This window comes from Lissotriton helveticus, chromosome 12 (assembly GCF_964261635.1).
Source record: "Lissotriton helveticus chromosome 12, aLisHel1.1, whole genome shotgun sequence".
NCBI lineage: Eukaryota > Metazoa > Chordata > Amphibia > Caudata > Salamandridae > Lissotriton > Lissotriton helveticus.
Window position 1 is genome coordinate 1,442,840 of NC_136073.1, and position 16,282 is coordinate 1,459,121.

The window sequence follows — 16,282 nt, forward strand, 5'->3', positions numbered from 1 at the left end:
TCATGACGAAACACTCGTGATCATTGAAGAAGTTCTCTTCTCAACACAATGGAAGTACCAGACACCACGAGGACTGGTTCTAGAATGCATCTCATTGGCACTACAGAAAAACTTTTTTCAATACAAGACCACGATCTACCAGCAATGCCATGGGACCAGCATGGGGAGTACCTTTGCTCCGAGCCTGGCAGGGCTCTATGTACACCACCTGGAGACCACAAAAATTCTCAATGAACAGAATCCATACAGATCGAACATAAAATGTTGGAGGAGGTATATAGATGACGTCCTAGTCATCTGGGAAGGTGACCGACAATCTGCTGAGGATTTCCAAATCTGGCTGAATAACCAAAATGCCTTCCTCAAATTCACTAGTACCATGTCACCTAACCTACTAGTCTTCCTTGATCTGAATATTTACGCAGAAGATGGTGGTTTAAAAACCACCACCCATTTCAAGCCGACATCGAGAAATTGTCTGTTAAGATACGACAGTTTTCACCCCAGGCACCTACGTGAAAACTTGCCGTATGGACAATTTTTACGTCTTAGGCGTAACTGCACAAATGTGTCCAATTTCAAATCACAGGCGCAAGACCTGAGTGAGAAGCTAAAGCAACGAGAGTACCCCAAGAGAATTATTGCCAAAGCATTTAAAAGAGCCAAGAATAACAATAGAGAGGCCCTACTGGAGGATCGAACTACAGAACCCAAGGAGAACAAACGACCGATATGTGTGACAACTTTCAACACCATGTCCAATGAAGTATCAAAAATTGTGAATAAACATTGGAGGATACTTACATGTGGTCACCTAAACTTTGAAAAACCTATGTTTGCTCACCGAAGGGGACGAAACCTGAGAGACATCTTGGTCCATACAAGACCAAAACCAACAACAGCAGTCACGCAACCATCTGTTGACATCCAGGGTCACTTTCCCTGTGGGAACTGCAGTAGCTGCCACCTGACCAAGAAAAATAAAAAACTTTTCTTCCGTAATGGAACAACATGGGAGCAAAGAAAATTTTCTAATTGCAATACTAAAAACGTGGTTTACCTGATCAAGTGCCCCTGCAACCTTGAATATGTAGGTATGACCACGAGGGCCATAAAAACAAGAATGAACGAACATAAGAGCAATGTGCGCTGCAAAAAGAGCACAACGAAAATGGCAACACATTACCTAACTGCAGGACACTGTGTAAATGACCTAAACTGGACAATTATAGAGCAACTACCCTCTGAAGCAGGGCTCTTCCAGAAGGAACAAAGATGGGTTTTCAGGCTTGGAACCCATATAATTGGGCTTAATGATGATGTGCCGTGGACCCAATTAACCAACAACTAGTAAACATTCTTTCAATTGTATCAAAGAATAAAACTTCAAATAATGTATATCTCAGAAATGAAGACTATCAAAATGAGCAGCTAAAAACCAGCGCTGTCACCATCACCGTATTTATCGCTCTGTGGGTATTCTAGGTAGACACTTCAAGGATCGCTGCAATGAAGAGTTAAAAACCAGCGTTTTTAACACGGTTGTTTATCCCAACAGATGCGGTGAAAGTACTGAAAGGACTGCTGAAAGTCCTGATGCGCATGCGCGACAATCAGTGACTCTCAAGAGTGCCAGAAACAAACGCGCATGCGCTAAAAACACTTTTCTGCGCATGCGCGAGAGATCACTTTCCATACGCTTGCGGGGAGAATAACAAGACGCTTTTGCTATGTCATTACATGACGGACAGAGAAGCACGATGGATGGCTAATTGACGGACGCTCCAAACATGGGCATGTGTCAATTAACATGGAGCGGAACACCCATGTTAGGTAACACAGATGCTTCCGCCCAATTAAGAAACAGGGTATAAATAGCATGCCCTCTGGTTTACCTTTTCAGAACCAGCGGAGCAGCGTATGGGGGTAGACGGTGTCCATAGCGTCCTGTCATTGTGAGTATTCCATAGATCGATCAAAAAGACCATCCTTCTGAAACCAAAGTGAGTAAGAATGATTTATTAAAACCTGGATCATTCTTCCCAACAGATTGCAATAGCAACACCCCAGACGTTCTTTTTGCTCATGAAGCCCACAAGCAAGCTTCATAAGTATGACCAACAATAACTCTAAGTACCAAACATGTGTGTTCTATGTTGTATGTGTTGTGAGTCCTTTTCCTTCCACAGGCTTTAAAACAAGCATTCTGGTGAGGTTCCAGGTGACTGCACCTGCTTGAACTACCCGCTACAAGGGTAACCAATGTTGTTTTCTTCCCTTTTTGTCTTTCTACAGGTCATTGTACTTGTAGCAGACTGCTGTAGGCACACTTAGCCTATTTTTTGCCACTTTTCTGTATAATACACTTTTTATCTTAAAAAAACGTGAGTAAGGTGGGGAGGTCGTGCCCCCGTCCTGAAGAAGGAGCTTTGCTCCGAAACATGTCGACAACGCACACCAGAGGTCCTGTTCCCTAATATAACAGCCCTGACCTCACATTGCACTTCTTTTAACAATACCAGCCAGAGTTCAGAATAAATTTTTCCTCAAACTCATGCGCCAGGTATTTTTTAATTTTTTCACCACATCCCACCACTCACTTAAACTAAATACACCCCACACACCGAACACCACACATAGTCATTACTACTAGTGCTCCCGCGTAGTCGTAGGTCGCAGCACGCCGCATCCCGATAGAGGGGTGCGAAGACCCCGATGATGAAGCATGACACCAAGGGGCCTTTTGGTGTGTGAGGGGCATTTTAAAAAACACTGAGTGCTTCAACACACGTTGATCACTCCCCTCCCTTCCAATTTTTGTTGGATTCTCTGTGTTTATCCACGAAATCCCCACAAGGCCACTGAGGCACGTGATCACCTTGGGAAAGTTCTGGAAATTATGAAGTCCTCAAGTGTCTCATGAAACTGAGTGGAGTAAAAGTTCTTAAAATGAGGGATGTGAACAATTACTTGGTAACATGAAGGGATTAAAACTGCGTACTTACTCTTGACCTTGAAAAAGAAGTTTAAATGTGTATAGGGAGGGACCTACCTCAGACTGGATCAAGACAGTATACTTCTTTAAAGAAACCGCAAGTGCACAGGTGATTCTTTTCATGTATAAACGCCATGTGATGCATATTGACCCTATATCAGTGGCTGCACCCCCTTCTAGCCACATTACCTACATATTTAACATTGGCCAAAAAGACCCCCTGCGCTATGACAACATGCCCTGATCCTACCACCACCCCAGCGCTGGCGCCGACATGCCCTGATCCTGCCGCCACCCAGCGCTGGCGCCTTCTAATGTTCTTTCTCTGTCTCCGTCTCATCGGTGTCCCTCTCTCTTCCTTCCTTCAGGCACCGACTCTTCCAGGAGGATTGTGTCTGCTTCTTGGGCCACTATATCAAGAACTTAAAGGTGCTGCAGAGGGATTTGGCAAAAACCGTGATTTTGGATGATGCTCCACACACCTGCCCATACCAGGTAAGTGCGCAAGAGCCCCCGGCACCGGCACCTGCCTGATGTACAGCATCTTGCGCCAGCCGCAAGAGCCGGTCCCAGCTAGATGATCTCAGGCCTGCTATCACTCATTGCTCCTTTCACCAAGGAAGCAGTCGAAACCCTGGTCCATTGCAGGTCCTTGGGGACAACCCTTTCAGAGGCCTTCAATCCTTTGAAATGGGACTGGGAAGACCTGTCACAGCTCATTCCACAGGGAATACCCAGGGTCCAGCCATCCGCCAATGACTGCACTTCATTGTAGCACACTCCTGAGCCGAGATCAGTGCAGCAAAGATGGCTGCCGAGAAACCCTCTTTGTTGTACACTTGTTTTGTTCCTTCCGTTGGTTGCTTCACGGGCAGAAGGCCGACACTCACCCAACTCTTTGGCCACTCTTTCCAGATCCTGTGAGCAGACTCGGCCACATAAAATCAGAAAGATTGTGAGATTTGATAAACCAGTAACCAGATTATAGGGAGTACCAAGTTCGATGCAATCCAGTTTTTTTCCCCCCGTCTAAAAACAAGGCCTGAAATAGAGCCTGTATGAGCAGCGTGCAAATCACCAAAGAGTGATGCATTCTCCACAGAACAGTGAATATGCAGCTCAGTGCTCAACACAGCCACTCTGCTGAGACCAGTTAGAACTCCTTTCAAAGAGGAGCCTGGCCGAATGTAAACCCAGGCCAAACCCTTGAGCCCACTCCAATCTAGGCAAGGTTTCTGGCGATGACCTTGTTTGCAGTTATTTACTTTGTCAGAGAGTGACGTCTGTCCCGAAACCCGAGTTGGCACATCCAAATCAAATCAAATCATCTTTATTCGGTTTCCATAATTTGTAGAAAAACCATAAAAGTACAGTTAAAACAATGTTTTTTCAAAAATTATAATAAAACAATCATAGAAGTACAGTTAAAACCATATTTTCCATAAGTTGCAATCAACCAAAACCATACAGCAATCCATTCAAAAAGTTATTAATTAAAAAGATTTTTTGAAAATCATGATTCAAGATGTAAATACATATGTATCCACGTTTAAGGTTTGGGCGATGATTAACACAAAATTTCAGCAAACAAGCTATAGATTTAGCATGTGATTCGTTTTCCAAAAATTGGAGTGCTAGAAAAGCTGGGCGACATGCTCGAAACCCCATGTATCTCAATATGGGACCTATCCAGCGTCTGCGTGGGGTTTCATAAAATCTACAGACCAACAATATATGTATTGAGGATTGTGCAGAAATAGTGTCGCACGGGCATAGTGATAAATTCCTTGACCAATCATTCTGTTGAGGAAAGGAAATTAGACGATGAAAAATGTCTAATCTAAAACGAGTTAGCAAACATTTTTCATACTGATTCAGTTTAAATATTAGGTATGGTTGTATGGAAGAGGTAGTTTGAACAGCAATCGAGCGCTGGACTGAGCTTTGTCCTATCTCATGTGTAAGTCGTAACTGTCCTAGATGCAAAAGACACCGTTTTTTTAGCTCCTTCCTAGGCATCTCGGAAATAATTAATAGATGATCAAAGTATCTCCGGAGGCCTAGGTCGTCAAAAAATGACTTCACATAGGCTAGCCATCTAATCTTATGCATATTATCAAGCGTCATGCATTCCTGGACAAGGCGTTGTGTTAAATCGCACTGGTCGGTAGTCCAGATGCGACGCCATAACATAATAGGTTGGATCTTTAAAATGTCCGATATGTAGTCCAGCCCTAATTCTAGGTGGCATCCGTATGTCGAAGTGCTTTGGGGAACTGCTAGTAGATAACGAAGGAAGGAATTCTCGACCCTCTGTAGTACATCTGTGTTTGCGAATCCCCATAGCCCTGAGCCGTAGCTGGCAACACGAATGCATTTCGCCTGAAAGATCTTTAGCATTTCTTGCGGGGGTCTCTTCCCTAACTTCTGCGCTAATACCACCAATGCAGTAGTAGCCCTCAGAAATAGTAGTTTCCTCGCATTGATGGCCATTGTCCATTTGGACTTATTATCTATTAAAATCCCTAAATAGGGATAAGATATCCTGCACTCTAGTATAATGCTATTAACAGAAATATCTTTATTTTTTTTCGGTCTCGGGCCAGTATGCATAGCGCAAGTCTTTTTTTTATATTCACTTTAAGGTTCGGGGTACTCATAAAACTGCAGTATTTATTTAATGACCGCTGGAGATGGAGGGGTTTTCTTGCTAAGATCACTGCGTCGTCGGCATATAGTAATGCTGGAATTGGCCGACGACCTTTTGTTGGCAGGTCCTGGCTCCCTTCCACCATCACTGCTTCAAGCCCATTTGTGTATAGTGTAAATAGGAAGGGGACCAGAACACAACCTTGTCTGACCCCCCTCTCTATCCGGAAGGGCTCAATGAGTTCTCCCCCTACCCCGTGCCTGACTCTTGCCGATGCCCCCGAATAAAGCTCCCGTAAGAAATTCACCAACGGAGGGTCCACCCCCATAGCTAGTATAATTGTCCACAGTTTAGTATGACTGACGCAGTCAAAGGCTGCAGTCAAGTCGACATAAACCATGTGCAAGTACCCTCCCTTTGCTTGGACATACTTCCCTATTAAGAGCGAGAGATTCAAAGCCTGGTCCACTGCACCCAATCCCTCGCGGAACCCATACTGCAGGTCCGAAATTATATTATGATCACTTGCCCAGTCCTGAAGACGATCTAAAAGGATACGTCCAGCGACTTTGCCAAGAGAATCTAAAAGCGATATGGGCCGATAGCAAGTTGGGCTGTGACGATCGCCCTTTTTGAAGATCGGGACCAATATTGATGTGGACCAGGATTCGACTAAACCAGCCTTATTGGCTGCTTCCAAGACTCTCCTAAGGATTGGAGACCATAAGGCTATTTTATATTTAAAAAGGTCCACTGGGACCCCATCAGGCCCAGGTGATTTTCCCGATTTCGATGTTTTTAGGGCGTTTATTATCTCCCTATGGGTAAAGCTTAGCTGTATGGGGTAACATGATTGATTTGAATAGGACTCCCTCTCTACACCCTCAACTTGGTCTAGGGTTATGTGTTCTGTCTGAGTAAAACATTTTGAAAAGTCTTGGACCCAAGTATTCGCGTCTCCCGCTACATCTAGCTTTGGGTCATCACTTGCTTCAGAAAGGAAGGAAGATTTAACTATTCTGACTTTGTCTTGGTCCACCTCGTCCTTATCGTACCTGGGGGTACGCCTCACGCCAACTGTGGGCTCCCTCTTTGCGGCGAATTTCCCCCCCCCTGTTGGCCTCGGTGCGCAATGACCTTGACAGGTGGAAGCCAAAGTTCCTATCGTGGCTTGGTCGGATACATGCGCTTAAAATGGTCCTCCTCCCCAAGTTTCTTTATCTTTTCCAGGCCCTACCTATACCTTTGGACGCGGATTTCTTCCGCCGCCTAAAGACGATGATGCTGAAGTTTGTTTGGCAAGGGGGCCGGGCTCGGATACCCTTTACGACGCTTCGTCGGCCTAGGGAGGAGGGGGGAGTTGGACTCCCAGACATGCTACTGTATTACAAGGCCGCGCAGCTGCGGGTGATAGTGGAGTGGACCCAGCAGCTTTCTGAGAAGCATTGGCTACATATGGACCGAGCAGTGGCGGGTAGGTCTATCTGGGACCTGGCGTGGAAGCCGAAGAAAGATCGCCCAAAGAATGCTTACATTAGCACGCCCACTAGCACGGTTTTAAAGGTGTGGGATACGGTCACTGGTGACGATCGGTGGACCACTTTCCCATCTCCCTTCACCCCTATCCACTTTAATCCGGCCTTTCCGCCGGCCGCTCAGGAGGGTCCCTATCGCCAGTGGCGAGAGGGTGGATGTCGGGCGCTGACGCACTTGTTTCATGGGAACGTACCCCTCACCTTCCATAATTGTATGCGTGATTATGGTATATTACCCACAGAGAGCTATCGCCATACACAGCTGCTTCACTGGGCGACCTCAGAGGGGGTGCGAGAGGCGGCTACTCGTCCACTCTCTCCCTTCGAATCCTTCCTACTTCGCACTTCGACGATGCGGGGAGCGAGTTCCTTCCTATACAGCCTACTCCTGCGTACGGCGATTGCCCCGCGGCCTCGATATATGGAACGATGGGAGGGCATTTTGGAACGGGACATTTCTGACACGGAATGGAAGCACCTCTGGAGGGATGTGGCAGCCCACAATCACTCTGTGAGCCTTCGGGAAGCCCATCTGAAAACGATGTATGATTGGTACCTGTACCCCTCCAGGCTCCACCGCATTTTTCCTACGTCATCGGACCGTTGCTGGAGAGGGTGTGGCCTGCTGGGTGACTTCCACCATATTTGGTGGGATTGCCCGATCATCCGCCCCTTCTGGTCGGAGATTCTCTCCCACATCAAGGAGATACTGGGGTACCCGATCTCAGTATTCAATGGCTATGTCTCGGGCGGCTAAACTCACCCTGGCGGCGGCGTGGAAAAAGCCGCAAGCACCTGCTATATCATTGTGGCACTCGAGGTTGTGGGGCCTTCTGAGCATGGAGAGAATGTCGGACATCTTCCTGGGGGACTTTAAGAATTTCCACTTTCGATGGGGTCCACTAGTCCGCTTTTTGTCATCTGGACTCCCGTCTGCTGTATGCCCGCCCACGCTACGAGCTTTGCACTTGTTCCAAGTATGAATGGTTTGTGTGTCCTGCCTCCAGGATGTGTGTGAGCATGGCTGTGTCGTCACCACCGGGGAGGGGTGGAGGGGAGATCCAGTTGGGGTTTTTTTTTTTCCTTGGTTACTGTTTAATGTTGCGACACTGCCTCACTTGGTGCCTAGGAACTGCTATGACTCCAAGCACCTTTCCTTGACGGCCTCTGGTCAGAGTTTCTTTGGTCTATTGGGAAGGCACGAGCGTTGTGTCTGTCCGTACCTGCTACCTGCTGTAGAGTGTACCTTCGTGGACTGCTTACTACATTTTCGTTACGGCTTATTACGCTCCCCTGTGTGGGATTTATGGCGGGGTTGTCGCCTGTTCCCTTTCTTTCCCCTTTCCTCCCTTCCCCTTTTTCCTCTGAATAAATTCAATAAAAATATATTTTACAAAAAAGATTTAACTATTCTCCAGAGTTGGCGCATCCAATTACCCAAAGGAGACCATTAGGGTGGGCCATCACAAACACAGCAATGGGTGGTTTTGTGGCATCACAACAAGCAGAATTTTCTTTTAAAATGCATTGCTATGTTAGATTCTCCTCTATGGGCAATATCTTTAATTGCTTTCTAACATTAGAAGTTTTGGGTAGAAACGGACAAGTTACAGCAGATTCCTTAACTTTCAACTTCCCAGGCGTCAGACTGGATCTGGAAGATTTATCTTAGAGTAGTACCCTTACGTGCCATTAGGTGGCATCTGTTGGCTCACGTGACATTGGCATTGTCTGCGCTGTAGTGACCAAACCCATGTAGGTACTACCTCGGCACGCTGACGACCGTTACTTTTCATGTCTTTCCATGCCAGAAGCGCTGAGTCTTGAAGTGCTCTGACATTGGCGTGTTTCTGAACAACTAGGGGCCCGAAGAGGTTCAAACCTGACCCTAGAAACCTGTCAACAGTGCAGGGAGGATGGGTGGGTCGGTCAGAACTCTGCGGCTAGAACATGTCTCTACCAGATAAGGCGCTACCGAAGGTAAGTAACTTGTCCATCTGAAAGAGATCTATAGCCGCAGATTCCTTACCTTTGAGTAGATACCCAAGCAATACCATCCCCAGAGGAGAGACTGCAGACCAGTTTAGACCAGGAAGCCCTGCAGGACAGAGAGGCCAAAAAGGCCATCCATGCAGACTTGACTGCCCAGGCAGTAGTGCTTGGTAAACGTGTGCAGGGGGACCCACGTTGCTCCCTGACAAATGTTGAGGATTGGAACTCCTTGTTGCAACGCTGTGGTAGCATCCTTACCTCTGATGGAATTCAGCCTTCAGCCGGCTGCTTTTTGGCCAGAGCGTAGCACATTCTGAAGCAGAGCAAGACCCATCACAAGATAGTCTTCTGTACTACACAACCTTTCTTCATTCCAACGTACTCCAATAAGAGTTGATCGTCCACCCAAAACTCTTTAGTGCGAACCAGAATGATTTTTGGGGTCCAGACGGTGGAGTCGCTCCTCTTCTTTACAGGGGTGCGGAGGAGGGTAGAAAGTGGGCAAAGTGACGGATTGCTCCACATTGACTAGTGTTACCACTTTCGGGAGGATAGAGGCCCTAGAGCGAAGCGCCAATTTATCAGGGAATATTGTCAGGTAAGGGAGACTTGGATGACAAAGCCTGCAATTCCCTCACCCTCCTGCCAGATGTGATTACCACTAAAAAGGCTGTTTTGATGGTAAACAGCCGGAGGGGCAGTTGTGCAGAGATTCGAACGGAGCCCACATCAGGAAGGTGAAAACAAAAGGAAAGTCCCACTGAGGCATAATGAAAGGGGAAGGTGGGAACTTATGTACCAGGCCTTCAAAGAAAACAAAACTTGAGAAAGTGAAGCAGAAAGAGGATTAATAGAACTTTCTGTACAATAGTTTACAAATGTGTTCTACTGGAAGACGTATACTGTCTTGGTGGAGGGCTGCCTGGCCTCCAAAATAACATTACAGACTAGGGGAGGAAGGTCGAATGCTATCAACTGGCGCCACTCAATCTCCACGCAAGGCGGCGTAGTGTTGACAGATGCGGGTGGAGGACCCTCCCCTGCTGCTGCGACAGAAGATTTTCTTGAAGGGGCGCCTGATTGGAGGATCGATGCTCAATTGGAGAAGCTTGGGGTACCAGACTCTCCGTGCCCAGTCCGGAGCCACAAGAATGACTTGAGCCCGGTCGCTCCTGCTCTTCTTGAGCAGTCTGCTAAGGCTAAGTTTGTTCGCCCTGGCTTTCAGAGAACTGGTCGGATGTTAAGCCATCAAGGATATGCCCTGATGTTCCAGCTGTGTCCAGAATTGCAGATCCTCTTGACAAAGGGTCCAGTACCCCACCCTCCCTGTTTGTTGCAGAACCAGCTTTCCCTTAACTGAAGGAAGAAAGTCTTTCAATGCCAAACAACTCGCTGAGAGCTCCAGCAAGTTCATGTGGAGTCTGAATTCTGCCGAAGACCAGATTCCTCTGATCTCAACATTTACCAGATGGCTGCCCGATCTCAGGAGTGACACATCTGTCGCTACTGTGTGGTCTGGTTGGGGCAGGGAGTGGTGTCTGCCTCTTCCCCAATCACGGTTTTTCAGCCCATCTGCAGGTCCTTTGCATTTCCCTCCCTCGATCTAGATCATGTTGGAGAGATTCCCCTGATGCTGCCCCCACTAGAACTTCAGGTCCCGCTGCAGAGCGCACATGTGCCATCTGGCATGTGTCCCTAGCAGGATGCAGGAGGCCATGATGCCCCGCAGCCTCAGTCATTCTCACCGAAATCCAGGATAGAGGCTGAAACATCATTATCATAGTCTGAGTATCCTAGACTGGCTGCTCCGGAGGATAGGCCTGCAACTGTACTGTGTCCAGAAAAGCTCAGATGAAAGGGGGGGTCTGAGAGGGAGTCGGCTATAACTTCGGCAGGTTGATCGTGAACCCCAGCAAATGCAGGAGGACCGCCATAGTCTGGAGGTGGAAGACGATGACAAGGGGCGAGCCCGCCTTCAAGAGCCCATCATCGAGATAGGGGAAGACTGCAACCCCTGAGCTGCGCAGATGAGCCGGGGCCACTGCCATCACCTTGGTGAACACCTGAGGGGCACTAGTAAGGCCAAACAGGAGCATGGGTAACTAAAAGTGCTCATGGCCCACTGTGAACCGCAGGTAGCACCGATGAGCAGGCAGGAAGGGAATGTGAAAATCCGCGTCCTGCAAGTGCATCACTACCATCCAGTCTCCAGGGTCCAAGGCAGACAAGACCTGAGGTAGCGTGAGCATCTTGAAATTTTCCTTTTTGAGGAAGTAGTGAGGATTTTCAGATCTAAGATAGGGCGAAGACCCTTGTCCTTTTTCAGGTCCGGAAAGTAGCAAAAATAACAACCACAGCCTACTTCTGGCATGAGCACCCTCTCTATGGCTTCCCAGACCAAGATAGTCATGACTTCCTCCTGAAGCAAAGTCAGCTGAACCTCCGTCAGCCGGTCGTAAGTTGGGGCATGGAGGGAGGAGCGGTCTTGAATGGGAGGGAGTAGCCCCTTCGGACAATCTGGAGAACCCACTTGTCCGAAGTGATGTTTTGCCAGTGGTTACTGTGATGGCTGATCCTGCTACCAACTGGCCGCCCATGATCTGGAAGGGTCAGACTAGGAAAGTTTGGAGGCTGAGGCTGCAGGCAAGCTGAGAGTCTGACCTGACCTCTGGTGGCCTGACCCAAGGGGTCGGAACGAGCTGTGCCCACGGCCATACAGAGGTTGCTGAACTTGCATAGTTCTGTAGCTGGGGTATAGCTGGTGGGGCTGAAAGACTTAGACATGCACAATGCCTTGAGGGGGAGGAGACTCGACACACAACGCCAATCGTAAAGCTTCCATTAGAACAACAACTTGCAAGGTCTGGGCCCAAAACTATATGGCAGAAGTATGCATAGCATCTGTGTCTGCAGCCAACACATGCTACAAATAACATTTTCTTATCCCAACTGTCTAACCTCTTGGATTCCCAGTCTGGGGTTGTGAAAGGGAATGCACCATGGCAGGTAGAGGCCTGGACCACCAAGCTCCCGGGGGTAGGGTGGTTGGTGAGGATAGTTGGGTCGCCGGTGCAGGGCGATGGCAGCGGGCAATTTATCTTATTCACAGGAGGCCATGTGCTTGGCTTGGACAAGGTTCCCAGTAGGAAATCAGTTAAGGTCTTGTTGAAGAGTAGCCAGGGATCTAAAGAGGCAACACCTAGCTACAGGACACCTATCAAGATATTAGTTTTGATTGCCACAGAAGAGAGCTAAAGGTCAGAACCACAGATGCCTTTTTCACCACCAAAGCAAATGATGATCCCTCCTTCGTAGCCATGGTAGGGGGAGAAAGCAGTTCAGAATCTTGAGGTATCCAGTCCGTTGGCCTCACCCAATTCCTTCTACCAGTCCATGTGTTGATAAGACTGGTCTTGTAAAGGGTCCAGCGACCCCTCCCAATCTTTCTCCATTCCTAGGCTGAGGAACCAACCTAGGGCCTAAGGGTTCTGTCTGCGCCGGGTTTTGGTGTCAGTAGGTGCTGATTCGTCTTTGGGGATGAGAATGGGGCTGGTGCCGGGAGTCTCGGTGTTCGGCCGGGAAAAGTCACAATGGCATGACCGGCGTTGGTCTGGATCTATCGCCAGATCCATAGGGTGTCATCGGTGCAGGGGCAGTACAGCCGGCGCTGAACCCGATGGAGCCCCCTCTGAGCCTCCGGAGCCCAAAGGTACAGGGGGAGGGTCAGGCCGCCCAAATATTAGGCACATGGTGTCCTAAAATTATTTTTTGCTGGGCGGCCGTCGCTCCTGCTACTGTGAACACTGGAAAGTGTGGCGCAGAGCCAGGCGCATGTTCAGAAGAACAAGGCCTAGAACGCCAAGACTCCTCTGTACCTTTGACCTACTCAATGACTTAGGGTGGGAGGATGAAGACTTAGGTCCCCCAGAACTTTGCCCGGACCTTCCTCTCGACCGGAACTGTGAACAAGACCTCTGAGGAGACCGAGGTGGTGCCGAGTGCCAGGCCACAAGCAGCTTTAGGGACGGCTCCCTCAAAGCTTTCGGCGCCATGGCCCAGCGGTCAAAGCATGACTTTGAGTTGTGATCCTTACCAAGGCACCAGAGACAAACCAGGTTTGGGCTGGTCACCAACATGGCACAACAACCAGCACGCAGGGTTCGAACCCAGCAGTCTTCTTGGACATGAGGAAAAACCTACCGACCAAAAAAGGAGTCAACAAAATGTTGCGAAAAAGTGACAGAGGGTAGCTCTCTTCACGGATCTGCGCTGGCTGGAGTAGAAAGAAAACAACTGATGTCAGGGGACGAGGTGGTGGCTTTATAGGGAATGCAGACGACACAGCAGCGCCAACTCCATCACATGGAGTTGACCGATGCCGCCTACCGGCGCGCAGGGGTATTGCTCAAAGAAAGATCTTCTGGATCCAGTGAAACACCTGGGAAATTCAACGGTGAGGAATCTGTGGCTAGATGTCTCTATCAGATGCAGAATTTAACTCCACCAGTAAAGGATAAAACGTCTGCCCTGGTTTCCTACCTCCAGTGGGTGTCTGTGTGTGGAATCATGCTTTGAACTGACCCAACCTTTTTTTCTGGTGTTGAATAAGAGCAGCTTGTAGGGTTTGACTGTAATGATTTGGGGACATTCTGACTAACCCCAAGATAAAATCCATAGTGGAGAATTGTGTTTTAATATTACACATTGACTACAAGCTAAAAATTAAAATTGGGTGGGGACAGAGTTACCTAAACATGCAGGGTGGAAAAGCTTTGAGTCCAAGGCCCGTAATATTAGCCTCTTGACAGGTGGAAAACACTTTTACCAGAGTCGCGAACACTCCTAGCCCAACCTTTCATCTGGAAATCAAGTGAGATGAGAAACGTAACCTTTTGTGTGCGATGTTCTTCCAATATGCTCTGCTACGCAAATGCAAACCAGTGGTAAACATCTAAGAGAACATTTAGTAGTAAAGTATAACTATTTGGGGTTTTAAAGCATGGCTAGACTGCTTACTTGGTAGCAATGAAGCAGTGAAGCAAGATTGGAGGGCACGTTAATTCATGGATGAGAGAGGATCTCCTCCAAAAATGACCACCGATCTGAAGCCCACCGAAGACCGCTTCCAATGCAACGCTGACTGAATGCAACAGAACATCTGAATATTGAAGAAACACTTTCTTTCACAGGGAAACAGAAAATCTGCTTATTTACAGTAAACCATGAACATCAATAATGGGGTACACAGCCACGACTACTGTGCCAGGGAAACATACCTAGGAGAAAATATAGGTTTAAAAAAAGATCCACAGTTGTGCAGCAGCAAACCTATGGCACACCACTTGTCCGGGGGGCGGGATGAGGGAGTTGCACAATAACCAAACATCACATGGCAACAGCTTTGATCTATTTCTGGTTTACCTCCATACATAAACATTCACCAGAGAAAAGACTGGAGGGTTCACATTTTGCCACAGTCATGAGTCTGTTAGCCAATCCTTTCTGGAACTGAAATCTTCTCAGAACCTCTCTGCTCTCACTGAAACTAATCTGAAAATATTGGGTTTTAGACAGTAAAAGTGTCAAACAAGGCACAATTACTTTCCTTTGTAAAATACAAAAAGTGGACTCTTCTATGGAAAGCCGCCTTAGCAAGCATGGAAATGCTGCACTGTACATTTGAAACCCAAGCATTGTATTGTTGCCGACCAAAGTTTCCAACCACCATTCCAGACACTGCAACCACAAGAAACAGTGGATGTATCTTTGTGCACACACATTTCATTACCTTGGACAAAGCCTTGTGGATTGAAGTGCAGCCTTCCTGCACTTCAATCATGGTCATTGGACCATACATGGCACCACAATATGCAAACCTTCTTCATGGGTAACTCTGCTGAAGGACTATACAATTCAGGTACAGCGGCAGCGGCACTCCTTTCTGGACGTCAAGCAGCGACTCCGCCGCATGGCACTTAAATACTCCCTATTATTCCCTGCCCGCCTACGGGTTGTAGCACAGGATAAAACATACTTCTTCAACACCCCGGAGGCTGCTGAGACTTGGCTGGACTCGGGAATTGTCCCGGACCCGGGTGGCCCACCCCTGAGATCCCGTCGTGGAGGAGGTGCTTGACGTCGCCGACGCAGAAGACACTCGACGGCGAGCTTGGTGCACCCAGAGGCGAACATTGGCCCTACCCCTGAACACCGCAACGAGGAGCAGCAGGAAGCTATCCGCAGAGTGGCGGAAATTAGCGGTTCACAGCCGGACGCCCCGGCTGCGGGTGCCAGTCCTGGTGCCGTGGGGAGTGATGAATATATATATGGCCTACCGGACTCTCAGGTTTCGGTTGAACTCCCGGATGTCACACCACAGACAGCGGATTTGCTTAATTAGCACTGTTGCAGACTCACTGGCAGCAACAGAGAGGAGTGCGACACTTTCCTGCGACTTAAGTGCCCCTGCATTTTTTGTCGACCGGGAAGACTACGATGTTGCTTTGGTGGGCACTGGGGAGAAGCCTGGTTTCGGACACGCAGGCCCTGAATGCTGAGCAGGCTGATGGCCCATTGCTACCAAGGGCCTTGTTTCTGTGGGTCTAGACGGGGGATGTAGGTGTGCTGCCCCACGGTGGTAAGTCTTTACATGTGAACTGTCTGCAGTGGCTGCGGGATTACTGCCGCCTTGTTAGCGCCTGGAACAGTGTGCCTCTGCTGACATTGGGCTGTGCGACATTGGACGCCTGTGGCATGGGAGGAGTGCCTATGTCATTACTGCATGTATCATAAGTGCATTTAGAATACGTGCTTAGTGAACCCCCCTTCTTTCTTATTGAACTCACGAACAGTTGGTGCTCATTAGAGCGTTTGGACGACGGCATGGTTTGCAGTCGACCTTTTGGCATTGTTATTATGTTTTTTATGGTTACAGGTCTGGTGCAACATTCCCCTCCCCCTAATGTGTGTAGGAGAGCTGATGCGAATCAGTGGGCAATGCGTGAGACATTCTGTGATGATCCGAACTGGTGGGTCATAGCTTGTGGTGCAGTGGGTGGGTGGGGGCACTGGGTGGAGGAGAAGAAATGTTGTAATGGCTGTGGTTAAATT

The 16,282-nt window shown here is 48.2% G+C and overlaps 1 protein-coding gene across 2 annotated transcripts in view; it reads left to right on the forward strand.

The window, feature by feature from the left end:
• Positions 1-16,282, forward strand: part of ADAMTSL5 (ADAMTS like 5) — a 287,008-nt gene that overhangs the window by 244,147 nt on the left and 26,579 nt on the right. For both annotated transcript variants that reach the window (XM_078668537.1, XM_078668538.1), the window contains one exon: positions 3,364-3,490. In XM_078668537.1, the coding sequence (XP_078524663.1) occupies positions 3,364-3,490 (127 nt within the window). The remainder of the gene's footprint in view (positions 1-3,363; positions 3,491-16,282) is intronic.